This window comes from Penicillium taxi, assembly GCF_028828555.1.
Source record: "Penicillium taxi strain IBT 34144 chromosome Unknown utg000003l_segment0_segment0, whole genome shotgun sequence".
NCBI lineage: Eukaryota > Fungi > Ascomycota > Eurotiomycetes > Eurotiales > Aspergillaceae > Penicillium > Penicillium taxi.
The window spans coordinates 3,813,989-3,837,914 of NW_026643205.1; the positions used below are offsets into that span (position 1 = coordinate 3,813,989).

A 23,926-nucleotide genomic window follows, 5' to 3' on the forward strand; every position below is an offset into this window, starting at 1 on the left:
TAGGGAAAGGTTGTAAAAAGTTGAAAATGGGTTTCAGATCATATCATATATACATGGCCGATTTCCGCTAGTGGTAAAATCCCGACGAGAATTGGAATCGTAGCAAATCAGTAAAAACAATGCATGGAATAAATGCAATACTATTCCAAAGGATGTGTTTTATCACGGAACATATAAAAGAGGATCGACTCCAATCAAATTCCCCAAGGATCCAATTCCAAGCCAACTCCAAAAATAGAATAAAAAATAAAAAAAGATAAACTCCCTTATGTTGCCTAACCTAATTGTGCTCGCGGCGACGCATACCAACTTCCAAACCGAGCGGCTTGCGGAGGAATCCCTCGCGTGTCTCCATAGGGTGCGACTGCTCGATCTGGAACTCGAAGAGCCGGAACACTGTTGCGCCCATTACGAGCAATTCCATCTCGGCGACGTTGCGGCCGACGCAGGCGCGCGGGCCATGGCTGAACGGGATGAAGGCAGCCTTCTGGCGGGGGGTTAGACGGGCCGGGTCCCAGCGTTCAGGGACGAACTCCTCCGCGTCTGGTCCCCAGATCTCCTTCGAACGGTGTATGGTATAGCTGGGGACTGAGAGGACGTCGCCGGGGCCGAAGGTGTGGCCGGAGATGGTGACGGGTGGAGAGCCAGCCGGGATCTCGCGGGGCAGACCCATTGCGGAGGTGCTGTGGATACGCATCGTCTCCCAAATGACCCACTGCAGGTAAGGGATTTCCTTGACCATTGAGTGGGTGGGAACGTCGATGTCCTTGGGGATGACCTCGTCTAGGGCCTTTTGGAGCTTGGGAACAACGCCGGGGGTGCGTTGGGCCCAGTAGAGGATGGCACAGGCGGTGTTGGAGGTGGTGTCGGAGCCGGCAATGAGCTGGGTCAGAGCCTCAGCGGTAAGTTCGGCGCGTCCAAGAGTGTTTCCCGTTTCATCCTTGCCCTCCATCAGACGGGCGAGCAGATCGGCACGGGTGTTGTTGGCGGCGACTTCAGGCTTGAGACGCTCGTTGACACGGGCAATAGCGATACCAGCGAGGTTCTCAACGGCTTGGATGCCCTCTGAGAAGAACTTGTCGGGTATATACTTGGCGATGGGGATCAAAGCGGGCATGCAGCCGAGAGTGGCAGAGACCTCGCCACGGCGGTTCAGGACCTCGACGGCGGCGACGTACTTGGGAGGGTCGTTGGGGCTCTTTCGCATCTCTGCAATGTCCTCGCCCTTCTCCAGCATACCGAAGGGAGCACCGAAGGCCAGGTCGCCGATGATATCGAAGGCAAGATAATTGAACCAGTTCAGAGCGTCCAGGGTGACGTAGCCGGTTTTGGGGTTGGCCTCAGTATCGGACATCTGATTCCACTTTTTGACGAACGTCTCGACGTTGCCATGGATGTACTGCTCGAATTGACCAATTGACTTGGCACTGAAGGTGTGTGAGACAGTCTTACGCTTGCGAGTGTGCTCGTCACGGTCACGAGTGTTGAAGAGACCACGGCGGATAGAGACAAAGGCGTCGTAGAAGTCACTGATAATGGTTAGTTTGAGCTTTAGTTTTGTTCGTTCGGGTTAACAGACGCTTTCAGGAAGCCATTTCCGTGTGCGTAGACGATAGGAATGGCGGCATCATCGGCGATAGAGACGTGACGGGGTGCAATTCGAACCAGCTTGCCGTATTTCTTGTGAGCATTGTCGACAGAGAGGTATCGTCTTCCGAGACGGGCCTGTAGCAAGAGCCAGAAATTTGTCCAAGCAGCGAGGCCGGGAGCAGGGATATCGTGTAAACGCCATCTTGACAGATATGGCATCAAGAAGTAGGCGGCAAACAAGCCCGCCAGTAGCATGGGGGCATTTTCAACTGATAGAATTGTCATTGTGTAGATTTAACTTGATCACAATCAGATAAGATGGGGATCAGGATGATTATAAGAGCAAGGTTAACATAGGGAAGAAGTTCGTTATGAAGCTTTCGGATTTATGTGATAACAGTCGATGATGACAGATGATATATCCTCGGAAGTCGGTAGCGCTCCACGGTAGGTAACGCCCCAGATTAATGGCCACAGTACAAGAGTGGAGTTCTCAGAAGTATTTAGGTCTGCCGTGATCAACCACCGATTCCTCGGTAATCTTTAGAATTACTTTTGCTGATCTATGATTGAGCTGGGGGTACAGTGGGGAAGCCGTACTCCGCAGTACACTGAGTAACATCCTTTGGCAGACCCCGCACAGCTTCATTGTGGGGTGAAGTATGGGGGTTTTCGATTGGATTAGAGGTACATGTCACTATGCAAAAGGAGTATATTTCCTATTTCATCGGTGGCGCACCCTTTCTAGTCTAGCGCTCCCAGCATCAAACCCGTTAATCCCGATCAAAACTTTGTGAGCCTTGGCATATGAAGTAATCGTAAATATTAATATACGTAATATGACAGGTCATATCATGTAATAGCTCGGCACATACTGTGTAATCACCACTCCTAGGACTGCAGCCATAACCCGAAAATAGTCCTAACCCCTTGCATCAAATGCGTCTCTTCTCTGCTCTCTGCTCCTCTACTTCCCATAGCTCTCTTCGTCATATTTCGGCTCTTTTACCCCACATGGATCACGCGGCCAGAAGTTAAGCTCTAGGTTGTATCCATGGATGTTCAGCTAATATACCGCCACTCTGAAACACTTTCCCCAGCCGCGTGTTAAAATAATTGTGGGGATATGGACTACGTAGACAAATTAGCGTCTTGGCAAAATAGATACTACACGGCCCATTATTTACTACGTAGTAATAGCCCAAAAGTCAAGCTGACTTAGTGGCCATAACCCCTGTTTCTAGCGGGCTATCTTTGCAATACAATAAGCATTAACAATAGATATTAAGGAGCCAATAGAAAATTGGCCACTAAAAGCGTAGGGTCTTTTGATGGCTGCCAAGTCCGCTCTCAGGAGTACCTTTCGGCATATGTTGCACCAAATTTCAAGTCAAAGGAGCCGGCGATAAGTATTGTAACTTTCAATATTGGGATCTCTGGAAGGCCAAATGTATTCACCATTAAGTCCCAAGGAAAAAAGGTAGGCTTTTGAAGTAGTCTTTCGATGGATTGTCTTCATCACAACGATCTGGTTGGCGTAAAAAGTTAATGGCAATATTTACCGATACAGTTGGCAAAGGATATGACCATCTATGCAAAACAGCGAAGAACATATGATGAATGGGGAAGATGAAGAAGGATGAAAGATGGAGAGCCTGGATCTTATTTTTTTTTTCCCCCGGGGATGCAAAATGTGATCAACCTTCTAAATTTAATGGAAAAATGCGAATGTTCTAACAACCTATGTAGGTTGTGAAGTAAGAGAGCTTTCGAAGCTTGAAAGTAGTTGCCGCTCGAAAGAGTGATATTCGAATATCGTACTGAGAATAGTAAGCGTGGTGAGCTCCAACAAACCACTACTCAACACCGTAGACAATCCACAAAGTGTAGTGGTTTCCACAGTACTGATTATTGTGGTTGTTGTGAAGTCTGTCTTTTCATTAATGGAGAGAACTAGCTCCTTATAGTATATGGGTGCTCCTCTGTCCTGGACGAATGTAACCATTCGTCCGAGACAGAAGAGACGGTGAAGACGGAACATCACTGTCGCGAATGCACATCGCTCAAGGGTGTCGTTTGCGACGATGCATATCGTTCAAGGATGCCGTGATATACTAATCTAGTTCCTCCGAGTGGTTATTCTAAACCGAGAGTTTTTGGCAAAAGCTTTCCGGCCGAGATACTTTCCGTATGTTGACAGCCTTGTTTCTCATTAGGCTGTCGCAACAAGATTAGTGATGTCCAATCAGCACTTAGTGACCACTTAGTAATTGCGATTGGCTGCTCACTGATCGCTCACTGATTACTAAGGGCATATATTGAGCACTCAGTCCACGATCAGTATAGTTACTGTTGTTACACCTGTATCAAGTGTGAGGCTAACGCCCACTTCTGACACCTATTACAGGAAACGCTTTACGCCCCTATAATATCTGTGTCTTCTTGGAGTGGTTGTAAAGTCTGTCTTATTCATGGTGAGGACTAGCTATTTATCGTACAAGTTGCTCTTCTGTCTGAGACGAATGTGTTCCATCGTCTAAGACAGAAGAGTCGGTAAAGACGGGACATCACTGTTATAGATGCATACTGTTCAAGGTTGTCGTTTGTGATGCACTCTGAACAGGGATTCGTGATGTAGTCTAAACCGGGATGTCGTTTGTCCGATATTCCCACAGATATCCCTTTCGTAGACGACCCCTGCTAGCGCCTTTCCCTTCGCTAGGACCGTAACAGCAGGATTTTAACCGCCCTATCATTCTCAACTTCAAAGTTGGTCATCTGTCCCATTTCAACATGAACGGGTTCATTTCCAATTTTTTCAACATCTGAAATGCTAAAGGAATACAGTTGGCCAGACATATCTTGTATTTGGCCGTCGCCCGTTTTTAGGTTAAACAGCTGCACAATTCCAAGTTGACGAATAGTCATCGTGATGGTACTAACAGACGTTGCTTGATTAGATAAACTGTAAATTCGTAGGGCATAGGGAGGTTTACCTTCAGAGAGATAATATAGTATAAAGGAATGTTCGCCACAAGGAGAAGGCTCTTTTTATGTATGTTGTAATACTCTTGTAAGGTTCTTTTAGAAGGATGAAACCACAACTGATATTGGAATTACTATCTCATAGGAGGATGCGTACTATAAATAAGAAGTTTTTCGGAAAAATTCTACGCTTAGTCCCAAACGCCATAAACTATTTCTTATTAGTGTACTGTGGCTTGAGCTGAATTCCAGCTAGAAATAACATTCACCCCGGACACATACACTAATAGAGAACAATTATCATTCTAAGTGCCTTCGCGACCCACTCACGTAGCAAACACGGGACATAAGTGGGCCGCGAAGGCACTAAGAATCATCACTAGACTATTCCTTGGCCACACGGAACAAGCTTCCCTCAATCAACGCACATGTACGGATCTATGACTGGTTTCTCAAGAACCAGTCTTGAATAAAATTTACCTTCTTGGCTTCATTTCATCTACCCTTCATCCGCTAGAGACCCTTACAACGTGCAGAAAATCAGAAAGTGGATCGAGCTACACTAGCAGGGTTGGAGGCTAGCAGAGGACTAGCTCGATGAAAAGGGTCCGCTACTTTGACAATAGGTGGGACTTCACAGCGATGCAAGTCATGAGAGCCGACGTATTGAAAGCGGCCATGGTTGGCCGGATAACAACGGGGTGAATGTGCTTATGGCGGCCACTATGAGCTTGACATTGACTTGGCATCCACCACATCCATGAACTAAACTAAAACGGAAACGGGTGAAAGAGGTTTCAACTTGAAGTGGGAAGTGGCAGAGAAGTGGGAAATGAAATAAAATGACCGCTGCATATGGGACAACACAACACTGACATTAAATTAAATCCACCAGTTTATCGTCATTGACGATGGCAGTGAATTGTTCTCTATTAGTGTATGTATATATGTACGGGGTGGATGTTATCTCTAGCTGGAATTCAGCTCAAGCCACAGTACACTAATAAGAAATAGTTTATGGCGTTTGGGACTAAGTGTAGAATTTTTCTGACAATCTTCTTATTTATAGTACGCATCCTTCTATAAAAGAACCTTACAAGAGTATTACAACATACATAAAAAGAGCCTTCTCCTTGTGGCGAACATTCCTTCATACTATATTGAGTTATCTCTCTGGAGATAAATCTACCTATGCCCTACGAATTTACAGGTTATCTAATCAAGCAACGTCTGTTAGTACCATCACGATGACTACTCGTCAACTTGGAACTGTGACGTGGTTCAATCCAAACACGGGCAGCGGCCAAATACAAGAACTCCCTGGCCAGCAGTATTGTTCCTTTAGCCTTTCAGATATTGAACAAATTGGAGATGAACCCATTTTTATTGGACCGGGACGAATGGTCAGCTTTGAAGTTGAGAATGATCGGGCGGTTAAAATCAAGGTGCTACAGACCTAGCGAAGGGAAAGGCGCTAGCAGAGGTCGTCTACGAAAGGGATATCTAATCAACTTGGGATCAAAAACCATAAGGGCTACGTGAGGCACTCGGTCCATCACTTGTCAAATAGGCTGTGACTGGCTGGCCAATCATTCAAATGCCACAAATGAATGAAACTGAATTTCCTAACTAGTGCCGAATCTGTCCTAAATACACATAAGAGTGGGTCATGCAAACAGACCAAACTTGCCTATTTCTTGACATCACTAATCTGTCACGTGATGACAATGAGCTGTCGGATGGAGGTCTGACAAACCAATTAAGGTGGATACGAATAGGCAAATAGGAATGGAGCAAATTGTAGTCAAATTATGTATGTGTGTGTGTAAAACTATAAGGTGGAACGGCCCAAGTTGGCCATTCCAAGCTGACTAAAATGCACTAAACTAAAACAGGAATCGGGCCTTTGACATGAGCAGCTGAGCCTGAGCCTAGACTAAAATTTACTCACTGAGCCTGATCCTGAGCGCCCTCGGTAGTACCTGAAGTAGAAAAGCTCCACCTGGCATAAAAAAAACGCTACGTAAAGCTACCTATGTACATACATACGCACACAATCACCACTCATTAACCGGGAATAACCCATTGCGTTTCTTCTCTGCCTCCCAACGATCAATCCATAGCTTCATCATATCTCTACTCTTCTGACTACCAACATTGACAGTAGGAATAATACGGTCAATACGAAGTGCGCAGCAAAACATGGTAAGCTCTCGAAAAGAGCTATGTTCGCTATACGGCACTCCAAAGCAGGAACTCTCCCTCGTGCTGCCGCGCTGAGGAATCAATTGCTCAGATGTGAACGACTTGTTCCATTGCTCTCCTCGAAGTACGGTTGAAACAGGCGGATTGTCTAACATTCGGCCGGCTGGGGGTCGATATGACCAACCGGTAGGACGAAAGCCAACGACGCGCGAAAAATGAGGTTTGAGAGAGTCCAAATAGTCGGCCAATGTGTCAGCCCGGATCTCAAACAGGCTTTGCATGTGGACCTGTGCCTCTTGGGGGTTGCTTGTCAAGAGGGCAGTCAGTTCAGCGTCTTCTAAACAAGCACATATCCGGCGTTTTTGAGGCGTGGCAAATATTTTTGACTTGAGTGCCTTCGCAATTCCAATACAGATTCTTTCCTTGCCAATGCTGTATGTGCCGATAACAACGAGCAATCGGCCTCCTATGTTCGGTGGTTTTGACTCTTGCTCGTTCGCTGTCCCAGTAACTGACGAAAGGAACTTGTTCATCAACCCCGTTGTAAATTTCCCCTGATCAATCCCCACACCTGCCTCCTCGTTGAGACGAACACACAGCTCGCAAGCTGCGTTGATGACGTCGACCTGATCAGGAAAAGCATATTTAGGGTTGAGATAGGTGGTGTCGAGATAGCACTTGTCAATCTTCTGCTGCCGCGGCTTCCCAGTGACCGCATTGACGGGGTCAGGTCTTAAAAGCGGATGCTGGACATGAGCCTTTGACGCCCGAAAATCACCACAATGAAGTATACGCTGCTGTCGAGCATCCGGACCTTTCCCAAAAGTCTTGTCAAATAAGAACAGTGAACTGCCAGGGCAGTGATTTGCAGGAATCATGGTGACTCGCACACCGCCTGTGTCCGGAACTTCACAGCTGGTTTCAAATTCCAGGTCTACCAGCCATTTAGGGTCGACACGGAGCTGCTGTCGCACCAAGTTGGCTGTTGCTTTGCTGCAGTATATGGGGCCATGGCACCAGGACTTGGTCAACCCAATGTAGTGGTCACTATGGAAATGACTGAGAAAGTAGGCTTTGCATCCTTCTACGGCGCCGTAGCGGAATGCATCAACGCATATTGAAAACCCAGGCATAATCTTGTAGAAGGGACAAGACCTTTGATATGCCTGCTTCCCTCGTGAGGATACTTCGTTGGCAGCTGCATTTGCCCAGGCCGTATCTTCGGCATTACCAGCCATCATCTTGGAAAACGCTGAGCGTTCACCAGCGGCATTTTGAGAATAGGGATCGCGTTGAGCAGGACGGGCAATAGCAGCCCGTTCAGCGCGGGATAATTTTTTCTTTATTGCATCCATTGATTGTGCTGATTCGACTGGCGCACTTGTGATAAGATCATCCTCAGTGGTAGTTTTACTATCTAAACAATCGTTTACGTGTATAGCAATTTCCTTTGGAAATCATCAGAATATAGACATGCGGAAACGGATCCCGGGGCAACATACTGTTTCAGTCAATCCTGTCAAATCTTTCGGACATATTGGACAAGTATTTAATCCGATATCAGTTGGTGCATCCGCAAACTCATTATTGCTCGTGGCGTTCAGTTCGTGCTTATAATTTTCTTCTTGCTCTTCTAACTCCCATGGTCGTTCCCGAAACTCCTCCCCTAAAAACTCGTCCTCTTCTAGATCGTCAAAATTCGGGGATTCTTCTTCATTTTCGGCATCAATTGTGGCTTTTCTTACCGATGGCGGCTGGCGAAGCCCGGTATGTGGGTCTCCAATAGAGTCGTCAGTGGCGATAGCTTTCAAATTGTGCTCGGTGTCGAAATTGGTGTAGGAAGTCTCGTTCAGCTCCTTGTAGGCTTCCAAATCCTCTTCCTCACTGTCTGATTCATCGATAAATGGCCCATTGCTCTTTTTTGCTCGAGTCGGAGCAGGTGTGGTGGGCTTTGAGGCAGGGTCATGTAGTCGATTTTCAGGCGAAATACTCGACGAATCCACCTTTTGGCGCTTGACAGGTGAATTCTCGTTGAAGCGTGTATCATCCGGAAGAATCATATCATCACCAGCGCCCCAAATATCCTCGGTCTCCAATTGTCCATTTTTACTCGTCTCGATCGACTTGGTTAGACCCTTCTTGTCTTCTAGAAATAGATCGTCTGGCCTGTCATCTTTTTTCACAAAGGTTCGCCGCCGAGATGAAGGTCTTGCACTGCCCGATGAACGGGTGGATGTGACAAATTGGGTCATGCGAGATTGGCTAGACGTGGCCCCCGGTGGAGTATCGGTCTTCTGGAAAAAACTCAAGATGCTTGCGTTTCGCTTGGTGGAATTCGTCTTGGGAGTGGAAGAAGCCCTAGAAGGCGTTTTTGAGTATGATCCTGCCATGGTTGAAGGCAAGTGCCGAAATAGTTAGGACGTAGGATATCGATCAAACAGCGGAACAAAATCGCTCATAGGAGACCTCAGGATATAATCAGGTCCAATCAGGTCCAATTTTACCGCTGAAAAGAAGTGCTGACTATATACAAGGCGTTGATTGTGGTCTCATGTCAAACATAAGTTAAGTGGAGTGGCGTCTCAATTTGAACGCGCGACACGAAGTCACATGATCCCAGAGCCCCGTCTAAATCTTAAATAGCTGCTACCATACTATGATATCGGTATTTTGACAGCGCATTCAAGTTTGACAGCGGCCAAGTAATATATAATAACTAGGTTTTTCTAATTGCGATATGATGGACAATTATCGACTTGAATTTCAAGTATATCTCAACACTTCTCATAGTTGATTATGCTGTTTGAGAATTCAGTACTAAAAGCAGATCTTTGCCCAGGTGAAAAGATCAGTGAAGTACGCGCGCAGTTTCCATATTGCCCAACTGGCTAGTCATCTTTATATAGTCGAGAGAAGCCCTTCGATTGTTCTCGCTACGTCAGAATCCCCATACAAAAGAGGCGAATAAGAGCTGAGGGAAAAGGTCAAAGACCAGGAAACAATACAAGTTTTATGTCGCTAAGCCTAGTTGGATAAAAGGCTATGAGCATTGAATAAAATCAGGACGTGAAGAAGTCCTTCGGAGGATATGGGTATGACTGGTCTTCAAAGCCATGCATAACGAAATGTGAGAAGAAACCCATACACAAGGGGAGCGAGCCTTCAGAAGAGGTTGGATAGATAAACTTTGAATCTATCGTAACTGATCGGCTGAGCTATTCGTGATCTTTCATAAATGTTGTTCATGTCGTGATTTAGTGCTGACGGGTGCTTGGGTTGTCGTACTCTGTGTAAGGGTTTCAAGGTTAGCATAGCGTTCCCATAGCTGAAATGCTGCAGCTCCATGAGAAAAGTTGCAAGGTCATTTAATGATAACAACAGCAGGAGCTTGGCTTACCGCGGCGAGTAGCATCCTCCAACAACTCAACGTCAATCTCCGACTTTGGCAGCACTAAGTAGCGCACAACACTACCGCGGATGAACATAGTCTTCACGGAGGAGAAGTGAGCGAATCGGTCGAGTTCCAACACCTCGACTTCATCGAGCTTGATGTTGAGAAATTGGTCGACGGACTTCAGGACTCCACGAATGCGGATATCGTTCTTCAGCTCGACAGTAATTGTCTGGTTCGTGAGGGTCTTGAAGAAACTGTCATGGTGCTAGCATTAGCTTTTGCGGAGAACACACGCCGGGGTCTTTGTAGATTAACGCGTTACCTGAAAAAAAGCATGCTGGAAGTAGGTGGCGCACGGCGCGCACTTGAATGAGCTTATTGTGGAATGAAGGGTACAGGATATTGGTGATCGAGTTCAATCGCAAAGTGAGAAGCGGAACTTGGAAAGTCTGAAAGAATCTGGTGGGGTTCAAGTGAAGCAGTAATCTGCCTGAGAATGCGGAGAGCTTTGTGAGATAATATCACGTGATTTTATCTCCAGTTCCAATACATGGCTATCTTGTTTTTTTATTTTCTTCCCGGACCTAATTATCTCATAACTCATGTTTTCATACTCAAGTTCAAGATTCGAGTTCTTGCGGTTTGGTTTAGTTATTTTTGGCCGCACTACACTACCAAGCCATGGATATCTAGCTCTTGAATGTCAACTGCTCACATTACATTAGGATGGCCACCAGGGCACAAATAGCTAAAGATCTCGGGATAATGTCAATATCTCTACTTCTCCACTTTCAGCCCTGGAGATAATCTTCTAGTATGCCATCCCACCTTAGAACAACCGGTTAGTCCGGGTTATGGTCTGGGTCATCTGATTCTTCTGCTTCTGCGCCTGCTTCGTCTGTCTCGGCTTCATAGCCCAGCCAGACAAGCAAGTCCATCCTGCCCCATTCTTGCGTCCCTCATCAAACATCGCTCCAACTCCCTCCAGCCACTTGGACTGATCTAACCCCATCTCCATCCGAAACTTCACGAGCCACTGCTCCCACATCCACCCACCAAGAAGGCCGGTGACACTGGCAACATCCTCAGTACTACCAATTGGCCCCTGTACCGCCTCATACTCCTCAATCTGACTTGGCACCCGTGGTGCTGGTGTCTCCCGTAGCGGCTCTGGCTTAGTAGGCTCCATTCCCATGGGAAGAAACATCCAGGCACGCTTGATGTCGATAAATCCTCCCTTACGCAGACGTGAGAGGAAACTCTTCGAGGCAGCAGGATCGTACCCTTGAGTGCGAAGATCTAAGGCAAATTCTAATGACGATGCTTTGGAGAAGGGTCCGGCCTGCGAGATCTCCGCATCCAGCACCATGAACTCAAGGAAACCGCCTGGGCGAAGGCAGCGGAGGCATTCCTTCAGGACCAGGTCGTATTCATCACTGTCGAGGCCAGCTGGACACCGCGTCTTCAGAAGGGCGTGCAAGGATCGGGTGGTGATCACGTCAAATTTATTGTCCCCAAATGGAAGCTTCCAAAGTTCAGGGACAGAGACTACACGGTGGTTGATGGGGCCTTTGATACCACTGTTCGCAGCTTGATCCTTGATGATGGCGGAGTAGAACTTGACATTCGGATACTCATAAGCGGCGTGCCAAGCCCACTCGCAGGTGGCATGTCCACCAAGATCCAAGACTCGGATGACACGTTGTCGTCGTATATCTTGAGGGCCTGGAAGATTTCGAGTTCGCACAAGCCTCTCGTTGAGAGGGCAGTTGAGTAGCTTTCCACCATTTAGAGAGCGGAATGCGTCCATGGCCCACATGGGCTGGCAAAGTTGGGTGAGGACGAGTTGCTCCTTCTCAAGATAGGAGAACAGTGCTCTATCAGCTAGCTCGGAAGTGACGGTAGAGCTGCGTGGCGCCTTGGAGAAAGGGCCCTTGTATGCAGGTCTTTCCGGGCGTACAAGCTCATATTTGCCCATCAAGCAGTTGATGTGAGTATCAAGATGGCCTAGTCGAAAAGACTGAACTGCATCGTACCGCATGCTTCGATGAAGGAAGCCGTCGGACTTTTCTGATTCCTCTAAAACATATTGGAAGCCTCGCCAATACAACGAGTCCGGGCTTGCAAGCATTGGCGGACGGGAACTGATAACTGCAACAGTACCCTCAAACCGGACCGCTTTCTCGGGAGAGCCATCTTGTTCCTCCGATGACGGTCTTTCATCGTTCGCGCCATCCATACAACTTATACTATGGACAGTTTCTACGTTATTGACTGGATTCGTCTCGCTCAACGCAGCCAGATAAGTCGCCTGAGCACTAAGCCAGACATTGGTTCGGTCAAGACTGGCATTTGCACGCTCTTGCATCTCTTGGTCATAACAATCATCATACTCGTACACATTGCTGGCGCGAGTGATTTCCTGAATGGCCTCAAATGAAACATTTATTGGGCTGTCTTGTTTAGCCACAGGTTGGGTTGGCATCTCACATGGAATGCGGATTGCGGTTGGAGGGCCCTCCTCATCTCGGACTGCAGTGACCGGATTATCATCCTGTGAGCGATCCGGCCACTCGATGACTTGTTCGACCACATCACCTTCATCGCAACGCCAGGGCAGACCGTAGAACCCTTCAGCCACAGCAGATGTCGGTGGGTAGTTTGTATTTGGAAGGGACCAGGTATGCCGGGCGCGGGGGCCTAGCGACGCGAAGAAACCACCAGGTGATGGAATGCTCAACTCGCTAAAACTATATCCAGACATTGCCGAAGCCGGAGTGACACCATCAGCACTACGTGGGCGGCTTGGTGGTGCTTGGAGCTGCCACATCTCATCGTTCCCCTCAGATGTCTCGGACCATGATTCGGGGGTACCATCGAGACGGATGTGCTGTAACATTGCCAGTGCACCGTCGGGAAGAAAAACACCTTGATCTGAGGGTGTTGTCTCTCGAGAAATTTCGTGGCCTGCAGTCAATGAATGACCCTGCAAAGAGGAAGGGATTTGCGGAAACCGCTGCAAAACCTGACGCCAGTCATCTTGTGGACTCTCGATTGTGATTGGCACTGCCTGGCTGTGTTGACTCTCGTGATTTTCCAAATCTGCACTTTCGTTCCCATCCAGGTCGGGCCGGAGATGAAAGTCATGCGCGTCCCAGTCAGTGTCAGGTAGTGAATGAGAGTCGGGAGTGGCCAGCGCGCTTAGATTGGATTCTTGGTCGGAAGAGATGCTGCCGTCGAGAGATGGTGGGGCATGAGATGCAGGTACAGACCGACCAAGCATCATAAGCGCCATAGGAGAGACGGGGATCTTGGGTGGTGGAGTTGGAGGGACAGGTGAATTCTTGTGAGTTCCAGTGTACACTGTGGGCGATGGGATCTTCAGAGTCAGATGGCTTTTGCGACTTCCGGTCGATGTGACGGAATTTCTTGTGATCGGTGTTATCAAGCTGGATCGTTGTGTTCCTGGCAATGAGAAACACGTAGAATCGATATCGGTTTCGCTCTCATCCAAGTCCTCCTCGTCCGTCGCGTCGTAGAAATCGTCAAGCCTTTGTATCTGCTGCTGCCATTCGGTATCCGAGCATGAGGAAGTTGTGCAAGCGGAAAGCGGTGACATCAATCGAGCCAGACGAGTCTTAGGAAGCGAAAAACCGCTAGTCTTCAAGGTCAACTTTGGGCTGATCAAGGGCTTGGATGAACTGCCGCCTTTTTCTGCAAACTGCGATTCGCGAGAGTCTTCCATTATAGTATTAAGAACTGTTCCCCGGACCTGCCGGAGAGGAGGGCATCGCTCAACAGGAGAGCGAAGAGTGTCCGCCATATCGAATTATTTGATAAAATAAAAAATAAAAAAAACGTGGGTATCTCAAAGTGGAAAAAATGCATCAACACCGATCAACGGGTCAAATTCAGCAACGAGTGAAGAAGCAGAAGAAATGTAGATTGAAGAATAATAACAAAGCCTACTAGCTACCAGAGCCAGAGGCAAAAACACCAAAACGAAAATTAAAAAAAATGAAGAACGCGGGACTTCCATTGAAGCCCCGGCGGTTGATAGGGACTATATAGTAGAATGAACGGGGTTGACCAACCACGCAGTGCATGATCAATGTTCGCGGCTAACGATCTGATGCAGAAACTGCTGCACATTTGGGCACCACTAGCCCCTCATACCTGGTCACCGAGTTGAGTCATGCGCATTCATTGGTGAAGCCAAGAGGACGGCGCATCGCCCACCACTTCGTTGCACATCTGTAGAGCAACAGTACCAGGAAAAATTATTAGTAGTCGAAACATCATGAGAGCGAACTCATGTCAAATACCAATAAGATCCATTCACGCTGTGACTAATGTGGGCGGGAAGATGAAGCAGCCAGTGAGAGACGACCTCTAACCGCTGAGGCTTCTATCTATAGTCCGTGCGACCACAACACTGCGGGATAATTAATGCCATTAGCCTTGCAAGTTACAGAAATCAAAGAACGAGCAGGGATTATTTGGGATGAAAGGGGCCTAATTGAAGGGTAATTTCGTCAATCTTCCCCACTCTACGCTATAATTAGCCTGATATTAAGGCTAATTGACTGTTACTCGGAATTGGTGCAACGTTTCCTGCTATCTTGCCCTTCTAATTTATTGAAGATGAATATACCTAGCTGCTCACCAGGCCCATAGAGACAAGACTCCATACTCCTGACCAGACTGGGGATGTGAAGATGATATGAGCATCTGGAACTCCTGCGAGGCAGCCTACATCATCAAGTCCGCCGCTTCACTTGACCCCAATGGTACACTGAGCACTTTGTACATTTCAGCGGTGAGAACTAGGACAATGTCTTGTGATATCTCTATCTATGACCAAAGTGGACAGATAATGAAGACATTAACTTCTAGAACACCTTAATTAAGAGAAAAGGTATTAATTATCAATACAGTCAGAGACCCTAATACACCAGAGCCTAAGAAGACTCTCATTTCATCAGAGAGTCTAAATCAATAAACTTGGACTTTCCCTTCTTTCCATGTCGTCCCTTATTATGGTTCATGCCACTGCCCTTCAGAGCGGGACCCTTCATGGGAGGTGCACTACTAGGGGCCCCTGCGGGATACCTCGTCTTACATTCCACTTTCACTGCGGAAATGTTTAACTCGCCCAATTTCTGACCGTTGGGGTCAAGTAAAGCGGCAGTATTGACGTAGGCATTCTCGAAGGCGTTCCATATGTTATTGTCTTCCTCTCCTGCCCAGTCTGGTCGTGGATAGTAGGGGGCATTGTCCCAGTGTGCCAATGCAGCCCGGTAAGCTCCTGCCGCATCCTTGGAAATAAGCCGGCACTGGTTGAAATCTATCATCCACACACCAATCTTTCGATGGCAGAAGTCGAGTCCCTTCACGCGTGTGTTCACAATTTTACCATGGCCCTCAATAAGGAACTCCTTTATCTCCACGGGAAAGAGATCAGTTCCGAGGACGAATTCGACATCTCGGCCATCCCAGTCAGTACTCCAATGAATGAGTGCGAGGCCCTCGGCGATGGCCTCGGCGTAGTGTGTTTTTTCTACGCCACCAAGCCCGATGATGTCCATTCGAGTAGAGGTCAACTCGAAGTTTTGTAGTGCGAACTTTTGGAATTGAAGAGGGGCTGCCTTCGAACCGAGGTACAAGTGAATCAAGCAATTATTTTCTGCTGGATCGGCGACCACAAGATCTTGAATGTCTGACGGACAAAACATTTTTACCAGTAGGAGTCTGATCGCCTTATGTATCGAGAAGATTCGTTGTGCCACCAGGATGTTGCGTCGTTCGAACAGCTGAGGTTGAGAGGGATCGGTTGGGACAAGGGCCCAGAAATCTTCATCGTCTGGCAAAATATGGTTCTCGATCTTTGGGATACAGATCTCCAAGTAGATATGGCGGGACCTGGCCTCTTGGACTGCCAGGTGGCATAGGTAGTCCTTCCATAGATCTTGCTCCTAGCCAGATCTGACTCTCTTGAGGATATTTGTAGTACCTCGGAGGAAAAAGATTTCGCCACATGTGCCTTGCCCAATCTGCACGAGTGCACCAGCCCCTTCAGATGAAGCGAAACTCTGTTTCGGCCTTGCCAAAGGTGTATGCGGTCGAGATGGCGGAGCGAGTTGATAGCATTCGCTTCAGCAAATCTTCTGTCTTCTCACTGAAACTTAGATCAAGCTCTGAGAACTTTTTTCTGGAATGAACTTGCGATATTGGCACTTTCAAGTAGAGAAGGCATGAAAGAAACATCTGATTCATCAGACAAACTTTGGACACGGCGGCTCGGGAGGTGAGAAGACATTGTTGGGAGTTGAGAGTAAAGTGGAGTGGGGATATGGATGATAAAAGAAGAGAAGATTCAAACCTTTGATGAATGTCAGAAACAGAAGAAGTCACTGCAGGAACTAATCTGGATCCAGAATCTCCATAGAGTCTAGGTAGTTCCAAGGTTGACATAAAAGCAGCAGAATAGGAGTTTTTTTATCATATACTAGATTTCTCACCTAATTGTTGCTTGATAATCCTGGTCTGTTGATAACAGAAAATATGGGTTCTGAACACCATCTTTGATACGCTTTTCTAAATCAACCTATACCCGCATCCACTCACCCACCATGCGTCCCACCAAGCACCCGATCGGCGTGTCAAAAGTGAATCCTCCAGGAGTAAGAATCTTTTGCTATGACTACGACCCAATGGACCTGGTTATATGGCGATAATTAGCTGTATCAGACACCCAAGATGAAGCACTCGAAGAAATGAAAGGGTCTCAAGAACTGCCAACGCCACAAAAAGCGCCTGACACGGAGCCTCCTCCGCATGCAAATCGTCGTTATTATTGCCTTCTTGAACAAGAAGATTATTACCACTATTGTCATGCGTGTTGGTAAGGAAGCCTTAGGGATGTTCCCGACTATCCGTGCCTAGGCCGCCAAGGAGAAGTATCGCTGCAATGATATTGGTGGTGAGATTCTTGAATATGCTGTCCAGATGTGCCGGAACCTTGCTTGGCCCCAGTCTTTTCATTTAATTATGCCAACTCTGTTCGTGTACTTCCCAGCCTACTGAATGGATGAATGCTTGATATGGACAAGAAGGCTTGCGACAAACTTCAGTCTTCCATTGAGAATGATATTGAAAGGATTGTGAAGAAACTGACCTATGATACTACATTCTTTGGAATTTTAGAAGTGGTGAAAAGCATGGAACCTTCTTGGCTTTAAAGAGACAATCAAGGACGAATATGCCGAGCTACAGGAGAAAGAGACTAGCTTCATCGAGAGTCGGGCAAATCTTCACGGCTTAGTTACTGAGATCTAGAAGCAAATCTTCGATACGCGCGATAAAAAGCAGGCGCTAGTAGAACTACTTCTCGAGACCTAGACTTCGAAATTATCATCAATATCATTTATTTAGAAGCATTAAAGAAGACAGGAACAGGTAATATCTCTACACAATGATCATACAATCATAAGGACATGATAAAAATAAATTCAAACATCCTCACTAAATGGCGAGGTGATGGATTCTATGTACCAGCTCTATCTGGCGCCGGTAGTAACCGATCGCGGCGCGTTCCCGCACATCCTTGTCTAGGGCCGACTTTAAGAGCGAAAGAAGTGCACCATCCTTATCCATATCTCCAAAATTTAGTCAAAGCTTCATCTTCATTTCTCTCCTTAGGAAGATTGTTCAATTGATCCTTCTTGAAGGATTCCAATGTAGCTGGAAGTAGAAAAATGTCACTCAATTCTTTGTCTGCTGCCACGAGAATTCCCTCTAGTAGTAGTAGTAGTAGTAGTAGTATTAATGTCCAGCGGGACCGGGACTGACCTGATCCCTCTTTATGAGCCGGGGACCACTTGACTTGGATCGGATGGATTTTTATGGCTTCCTGGCATGCGAGGAAGGCCCATTGGAATGTTGCGGAGGCGTTTCTTCTTACGCACCAGATCACTGAGGTGCTGTTGATGCAGAGCCATATCATGGCCTGCGGGTGCCTTGGGATCTGGAGGGTGGCCTCAAGGCCCCGCCACGCTCTAATCGCCTCTGCGTAGAATACATGCGACCTGTTGTCGATCGCTCCTGAGGAGGCTACCTGGCGTCCGCCCTAGTATACTACCCAGCCGAATCCTTTCCTTCTGCCATTCTCTCTGTGTTCAGACCCGTCTAAGTATAACGTGATCTCTATGCCGGGGAGGCTCGCCGCCCAGGCTTTGAACCGGGTTGCTGCCATCTTAATATGTTGAGTGCGGATGGCAATTTTCTCTTCTCGTGCTGATTACAGCTCTTCGCCGAGCATTGAACGTTGCGGAACAGAATGACCACAATACAGACAGAAATTATGATGTAGAAGTTGGTTTTAATAGTGCAAGTGTTTATGCAATGCAATAAATGACACCTGAAATGACTTCGTCAAGAAAATGAATATTGAGACTTGAAAGCGCAGAAAAGCGAGCTATTTTGAACGAAGGAGCCACTTCACTGGGAAACAAGCTCAGCAGACTTACGCTCAAGCTATATCATTATCATTCAATATGTAGGACGATACTAATGGATACAAGAGTAAAAGCCAAAGGAAAGAATATAAGAACAAAAGGATATAAGAGTTATAGAAGCAGGATACAAAACATGGTGTTTATGCCATGCGTCGTTTTTTTGAGGGATTTTCATCTTCAGCCGCCACTAAAGTGGCTGAGTGTGATGAATTTTGTGCAATTTTAGCAAGACTCCGCTTTATCTGCGACAAGAATTTCATCTTAGCCCATGAAACAATATTTGTGACGAAGTCATGGCATTTCTGACGATCCCTTGCTTTGGGAAGATAAAAGTTGTCCAAAAACGACATATAGAAGAGATTGTCAACAAGGTTCAGGAAGTTGACGTAGGCAATTGCCTGTCGTTGACTGATAGCCAGCGAGAACACCATCGTTTCTGTTGCTGATATTGTCGCCTCCGGGAATGCATTGTGCAACAGAAATTTCATCGAGTTTGATCGATGAGCACCGCTGACAACAAGCTGACTCTCGGCCTTATATGAAGACCCGTTGCAGACTTCAGACTTCCCTTCAATCAACATGAAGGGGAACGTGTTGACTTGTGTAGGAGAAAAGTACTACTGCATATGCCGGTTTTCGAGGTTGGCGATCTAATCTGCAGACCACACCGCCGCTGCGCCTGGACCCCGGCAATTCATGGGTGTTGCGAAACCGAGATGATAATCGGTCTTCGGCGCGACGAGGGGAGAAGCTCCTAATACCTGGGGCAGCGGCCCCGTAGTCCACATTGTGTCCTGGCTTTGCTGTAGCATAGGATCATTCATCGGAATAAGGCCGAAGAGAGGGGTGGAAAGAAGAGTTGATAGGGCTGATGTTTCCTTTGAGTCCCATTCGCGTGAGAGCGTTACTTGGATTGACGCTTGTTCCATTCCGGTTAGGGGGGATGAATAGGGGTGCAGAATACCTGCACTTTCAATAGCCGCCGTAACATCTGCAAGGATGTACGCCCCGAAGTTGTCAGTAAATAGATGATTGGAGTAAATAGCCTGTCGAAGCTCAAGGTTGTTGACTGTTTTGACTGTTTTGGCTGATCGGGCCGTTCCAGTACATCTGGAGACGGAGACGGATGGAGATTGTGGCTCCATGATTGCGTCTGAATGAAGTTCAAGTCCAGAGGATGGGAGAGATACTTCGTCGCTTGTCGCAGAACTAGTATTCTGCAGCCACGTAATTATATCGAGATGATCTTCTGTGTTGTATATTTCATGCAGGTCTGGATCTGGAGGATGAGATCGGTTAACTGAAAGTGACCTAGAGCGAGAAGAGAAGACTGGAATCTGTGGTGTGGACATGGCTTAGGAGAGTAAGAACGCCTGGGAGGAGAGCAAGAATGTTTTCGAGGAGAGCAAGAACGGAGAGTAAGAGGAGCACTCTTCACCATGCCGTCTTATCGCTACATTATTGCTATCTTATCGCTGATCTACCTCTTCTACTTAAGTTAGATATTGAGCTCCAGGGCTAGTCTAACAACAACTTCTATATAGTTTTGAAGCAGCTTTGGACTCAAGGGATTCGAAGAAGTAGCGGCCATAGAATACACTATAAGAAATTAAGCAGCTGCTTTAGGAAATTGGACTGAAAGAGAAGGGTTTATCTTTGAATAGCCCCTACAGAGCAGAATAAAGAGTAAAGAATCAAAAAATGGGGTTTATCGATTATCGTGTCCGCAACCATTGAGTAGTAGACTTGGAGCATTTATTCGGGTAAGACATCAGTACGATACCTGCCGCTGGTGGTTAATCACCAGGTACGGTAACTCCACGAAAGTGAATGCGACGACAGGCGATGAACGTGATAGATGATGAGTATTCAGCTGGAATCTACTTTTTCTTCTTCTTCGTCTTCTCTTCTTTCTTTAGCTTAGAATATCTTCGAATAAACAATTTAAAACAAATCAGTACGTAGGTAAAATGATATATAAAGGGGCAAGGACGTTTATTTTCAATTGAATTAATTCAAAATACTCCGTCCAGGCAGACACTGATGATGAGGGTAACCTCAGAGCAATGATCTGATACATTAAGCATTCTTTCTCAGTCCTTTGAGCGGCGCGTGCATGGCCGCTATCAGTTGGGAGAACACATTTATACGTTAATTCGATAGTGATCGAGGCATTGTTCTTTGGAAAAACGTGTCTTATCAGTCATAATAAGGATCTTGAAATACCATCGCCTTATCATGAAGTGAGTCAAGACCTGGAGCTGACTGAAGTACGTTCATGAATATGTAGATGGCAATAGCCGGCCCTTACAAGGTTGACTTCCGAGGTTACAATGTGATCCAGCATTTAAGAAGTAAGGGCCTAGACTTGATCACCTAAATAGGCTGGTAAATATATAGTAAGCTCTTTAACAGTTGTTATATTTGCGTGCAATACTCATCGCCCCCTCGTTGGCATTCCGCTGGGGGCCAAGTTTTGGTGATGAGAAATTTTCTATACTTAGATCAAGATTGTATCAGATAAGATCAAATGGTTGGGGAACGCAGAAGTAGACGCTGAAGTCATTATTTATTATAGCTGCTCTACATGAAAAGCTTTCATCTGATAGTGATCTATCGCAAATTTGAGATACTATAAATCAATCAATAAATACTCTATTAACCTGATGCAGCCTCACTAGTAGCGTATGGCTATGCAGGCGTTTCCTCCGGCGGAAACAGAAGTGTTCTAAACGCCAGGATATCAAGATAGAGACAAAGGAGATGTGGCGTTGCGCCATTGTAAACCGAAATTCCAATCCCACTTTTAGACGATAACGCCCTCCATGTAACATAAATGTAGATCATCACTTCCTCTGTTTCCCCTCCCACCACACCTCACGTCCTTTCTCACTCCCGTTTTCGTCTTTTTGTTGTTCGTCGAAGTTGTCGATGTATTCTTCCACGGCTTCTCGGTGAGACCCGGTTTTCGTAGTTCCTGATACCCAGCGTCTTCACTACGCTGCGCCATTCGTAGCAAGTTTTCGTAGTCTCCTCTAGCCCGGGTCTCCATCTGAATCTGCGTCAGAGTCAGATCCAGCGTCTATATGCCTAAACTGCTCAGGGCCAAAAGACATTAAGAAGCTTCGATAGGCCTACTTACATAGACCACTATCCTAGTTTTCCACCTAGTAAATTCAAGGCTTCAAGTTTAATGTGCGCCAGGCCTCTCCCCATACGTGTCTCTTAGTTTACTCCTTAAGCATATAACACGAGCAGGTTAACTAGGACTACACCGCTTCGATCGACTAAGGTCGATCTCAGGCCCTTAGTGCGAGTGAGGTAGTTAGCTCCCGGCTCTCTGTATACCGACACGCGCATTTGTCCTCTCGGGCTATATAGACAGTCTCTTGATAGGTCCCGACCCTATTATAGTGGCTGCCATTATACACTACGCCCCGCAAAAGTATGAGCTCACACTCTCGTTTCGCGTTACCTATAGAGGTCTCCCTCCACTAGGCCGTCCGTGTCTTGCAGAGAGTCCTTTTTGACTTATATACACTCTAGCTGGCAGCGTACGTCGGTCGCTCTCCACTAACTAAGCTTGGTCCCTGGTAACTGACCAAGGTCGACGGGCTGCCCGTGGCTAAGCCTTAACGAGTTCCGTCGATTACCATAAGCCAAATACTAGTGTTTTCTAGGATCCTCGTATGTCTCCTAAGAGGGTGCCCGTGTCTCGATGACGGCCGGTCCAGAGATGCGATTCCGGACCATATACAAGCTCAGGGGTGTCCTATCATCTTTTAGGGCGACACCACGTTAACTAGTAATGCAAGACCAGATTTTGGGCCCGAGTGCGAGTCGGGTAAAAGAAGTCGGATGGTTTTCATCCAGTATCCCCTGATTTTGGTGTGGTTGTGCGGTCGGCGCGGGGCACGGCCGTACAACCACGTCGGATTCACTTTAGTCCAACGGGGATCAACACCGGAAACCACGAGAAGGTATGAATCCACTGTCCCAGCAGCCTGGCGAGGACTGCTGCCCAGTACGAGCTCATTGGGGGCATTTGAGATACTACGTACTGAGCAATATGGTCTTTCCCATTTCGTGCACATTTTTAATTTGTACAAAAGGATTGTTGGAATCCTGGAAGTATCTAGGAACTTGGAATAGTAGGTGTCGAAATCTTCCAAGGCTAGAAGTTCTCTCGGGGCTTCCATGTACAGCGAAGGACACGGGATTCTCAAGATTGAAGAATCATTAATGGTTATATTTTATTGGCTCATCCAAGGTTTTGTGTTTGGATCCTTGGGGCCAATGAAAGAGTGAATATTTAATCTCGAACCGGCACAGCGTGGTGAAGACGCTAGGTATCAGGAACAGCGAAACCCGAGGCTTACCGAGAAGCCTTGGAGGAATACATCGATGACCTCGACGAACGACAATAGGACTGAAACGAGAGGAGGAAGGATGCGAGGAAAGGGAAGGATAGAAGCAAAGGAAGAGGGCTACGAGCGAACTACATGGAAGGCGTTATGATCTACAATGGGATTGGGATTTCGGTCAAAAATTATAATAGCACGATTTGTATCTACTGTCTTATTCCGGCGTTAGGAATGCTATTGTTCCAACCGGAAACGCCTGCATAGCTATACGCTACTAATTAGGCTGCATCAGGTTAATAGAGTATTGATTGATTGGTTGATTGGTATTTAATCTCGATAGTCCTTTGATCTATGTGTTGATTCTATTTATAATGAGTCTCAACGTATTTGTTCGTTACTTCGTTCAATCTTTCAAAGAATACTACTCAGAAGCCTATTTAATTCCCGATTGAATTTTGATGTTGAATTTTGATGGTTCAATGCTTTCCAGCGTTTTGTATTGGATCCTTGGGGCCAATAACAGCGCAGGTATCTAATCTCTGGCCTTTAATTTATATGCTGGTTCTATTTATAATTTCTTTTAATTTGATTAAGTCGTGAAAAGCAAGGCGAGAATCTCAACAAATTTGTTTAGTCGCTATTTCGTTCAATTTTTCCCAATAATGCTATTCAAAAGCCTATTAAAATGGCTCTTGACTGTCCCTGCACTAGCCTCTACCTTAAGCGATCGATCTCAAACGCACACATGGCCAAAAGTCGTGGGGTTTACTGAACAGGAAAAGATCCAGATATCGGATGCAATGAGTGACGCTGCTAAAATCTTCAAAACCGTTCTAAGGGCGCCTTCTACTACTGTGGACTCAATTTTCGCA

General features: G+C 46.6%; 9 protein-coding genes across 9 annotated transcripts; 2 read left to right on the top strand and 7 right to left on the bottom strand.

The window, feature by feature from the left end:
• Positions 1-280: 280 nt before the first annotated feature.
• Positions 281-1,875, bottom strand: N7495_004854 (cytochrome P450; the record flags this gene model as incomplete). The annotated part of the gene is made up of 2 exons (XM_057207505.1): positions 281-1,529; positions 1,580-1,875. 2 exons carry the CDS (start codon positions 1,873-1,875, stop codon positions 281-283), a joined length of 1,545 nt encoding a protein of 514 aa, XP_057065185.1.
• Positions 1,876-5,822: 3,947 nt separating this feature from the next.
• Positions 5,823-6,035, top strand: N7495_004855 (uncharacterized protein; the record flags this gene model as incomplete). The annotated part of the gene is made up of 1 exon (XM_057207506.1): positions 5,823-6,035. One exon carries the CDS (start codon positions 5,823-5,825, stop codon positions 6,033-6,035), a length of 213 nt encoding a protein of 70 aa, XP_057065186.1.
• Positions 6,036-6,632: 597 nt separating this feature from the next.
• Positions 6,633-9,170, bottom strand: N7495_004856 (DNA cross-link repair protein PSO2; the record flags this gene model as incomplete). Its single annotated transcript, XM_057207507.1, has 2 exons — positions 6,633-8,228; positions 8,283-9,170. 2 exons carry the CDS (start codon positions 9,168-9,170, stop codon positions 6,633-6,635), a joined length of 2,484 nt encoding a protein of 827 aa, XP_057065187.1.
• Positions 9,171-10,034: 864 nt separating this feature from the next.
• Positions 10,035-10,510, bottom strand: N7495_004857 (Sm-like protein LSM2; the record flags this gene model as incomplete). Its single annotated transcript, XM_057207508.1, has 3 exons — positions 10,035-10,066; positions 10,178-10,428; positions 10,497-10,510. The coding sequence occupies 3 exons, from the start codon at positions 10,508-10,510 to the stop codon at positions 10,035-10,037; spliced, it is 297 nt and encodes a 98-aa protein (XP_057065188.1).
• Positions 10,511-11,003: 493 nt separating this feature from the next.
• Positions 11,004-13,997, bottom strand: N7495_004858 (uncharacterized protein; the record flags this gene model as incomplete). Its single annotated transcript, XM_057207509.1, has 1 exon — positions 11,004-13,997. The coding sequence occupies one exon, from the start codon at positions 13,995-13,997 to the stop codon at positions 11,004-11,006; it is 2,994 nt and encodes a 997-aa protein (XP_057065189.1).
• A 1,150-nt stretch (positions 13,998-15,147) lies between these two features.
• Positions 15,148-16,493, bottom strand: N7495_004859 (uncharacterized protein; the record flags this gene model as incomplete). The annotated part of the gene is made up of 2 exons (XM_057207510.1): positions 15,148-16,109; positions 16,460-16,493. 2 exons carry the CDS (start codon positions 16,491-16,493, stop codon positions 15,148-15,150), a joined length of 996 nt encoding a protein of 331 aa, XP_057065190.1.
• A 313-nt stretch (positions 16,494-16,806) lies between these two features.
• On the top strand, positions 16,807-17,119 carry N7495_004860 (uncharacterized protein; the record flags this gene model as incomplete). Its single annotated transcript, XM_057207511.1, has 2 exons — positions 16,807-16,857; positions 16,958-17,119. 2 exons carry the CDS (start codon positions 16,807-16,809, stop codon positions 17,117-17,119), a joined length of 213 nt encoding a protein of 70 aa, XP_057065191.1.
• Positions 17,120-18,830: 1,711 nt separating this feature from the next.
• On the bottom strand, positions 18,831-20,042 carry N7495_004861 (uncharacterized protein; the record flags this gene model as incomplete). The annotated part of the gene is made up of 2 exons (XM_057207512.1): positions 18,831-19,307; positions 19,359-20,042. The coding sequence occupies 2 exons, from the start codon at positions 20,040-20,042 to the stop codon at positions 18,831-18,833; spliced, it is 1,161 nt and encodes a 386-aa protein (XP_057065192.1).
• A 2,430-nt stretch (positions 20,043-22,472) lies between these two features.
• On the bottom strand, positions 22,473-22,784 carry N7495_004862 (uncharacterized protein; the record flags this gene model as incomplete). Its single annotated transcript, XM_057207513.1, has 1 exon — positions 22,473-22,784. The coding sequence occupies one exon, from the start codon at positions 22,782-22,784 to the stop codon at positions 22,473-22,475; it is 312 nt and encodes a 103-aa protein (XP_057065193.1).
• Positions 22,785-23,926: the final 1,142 nt, after the last annotated feature.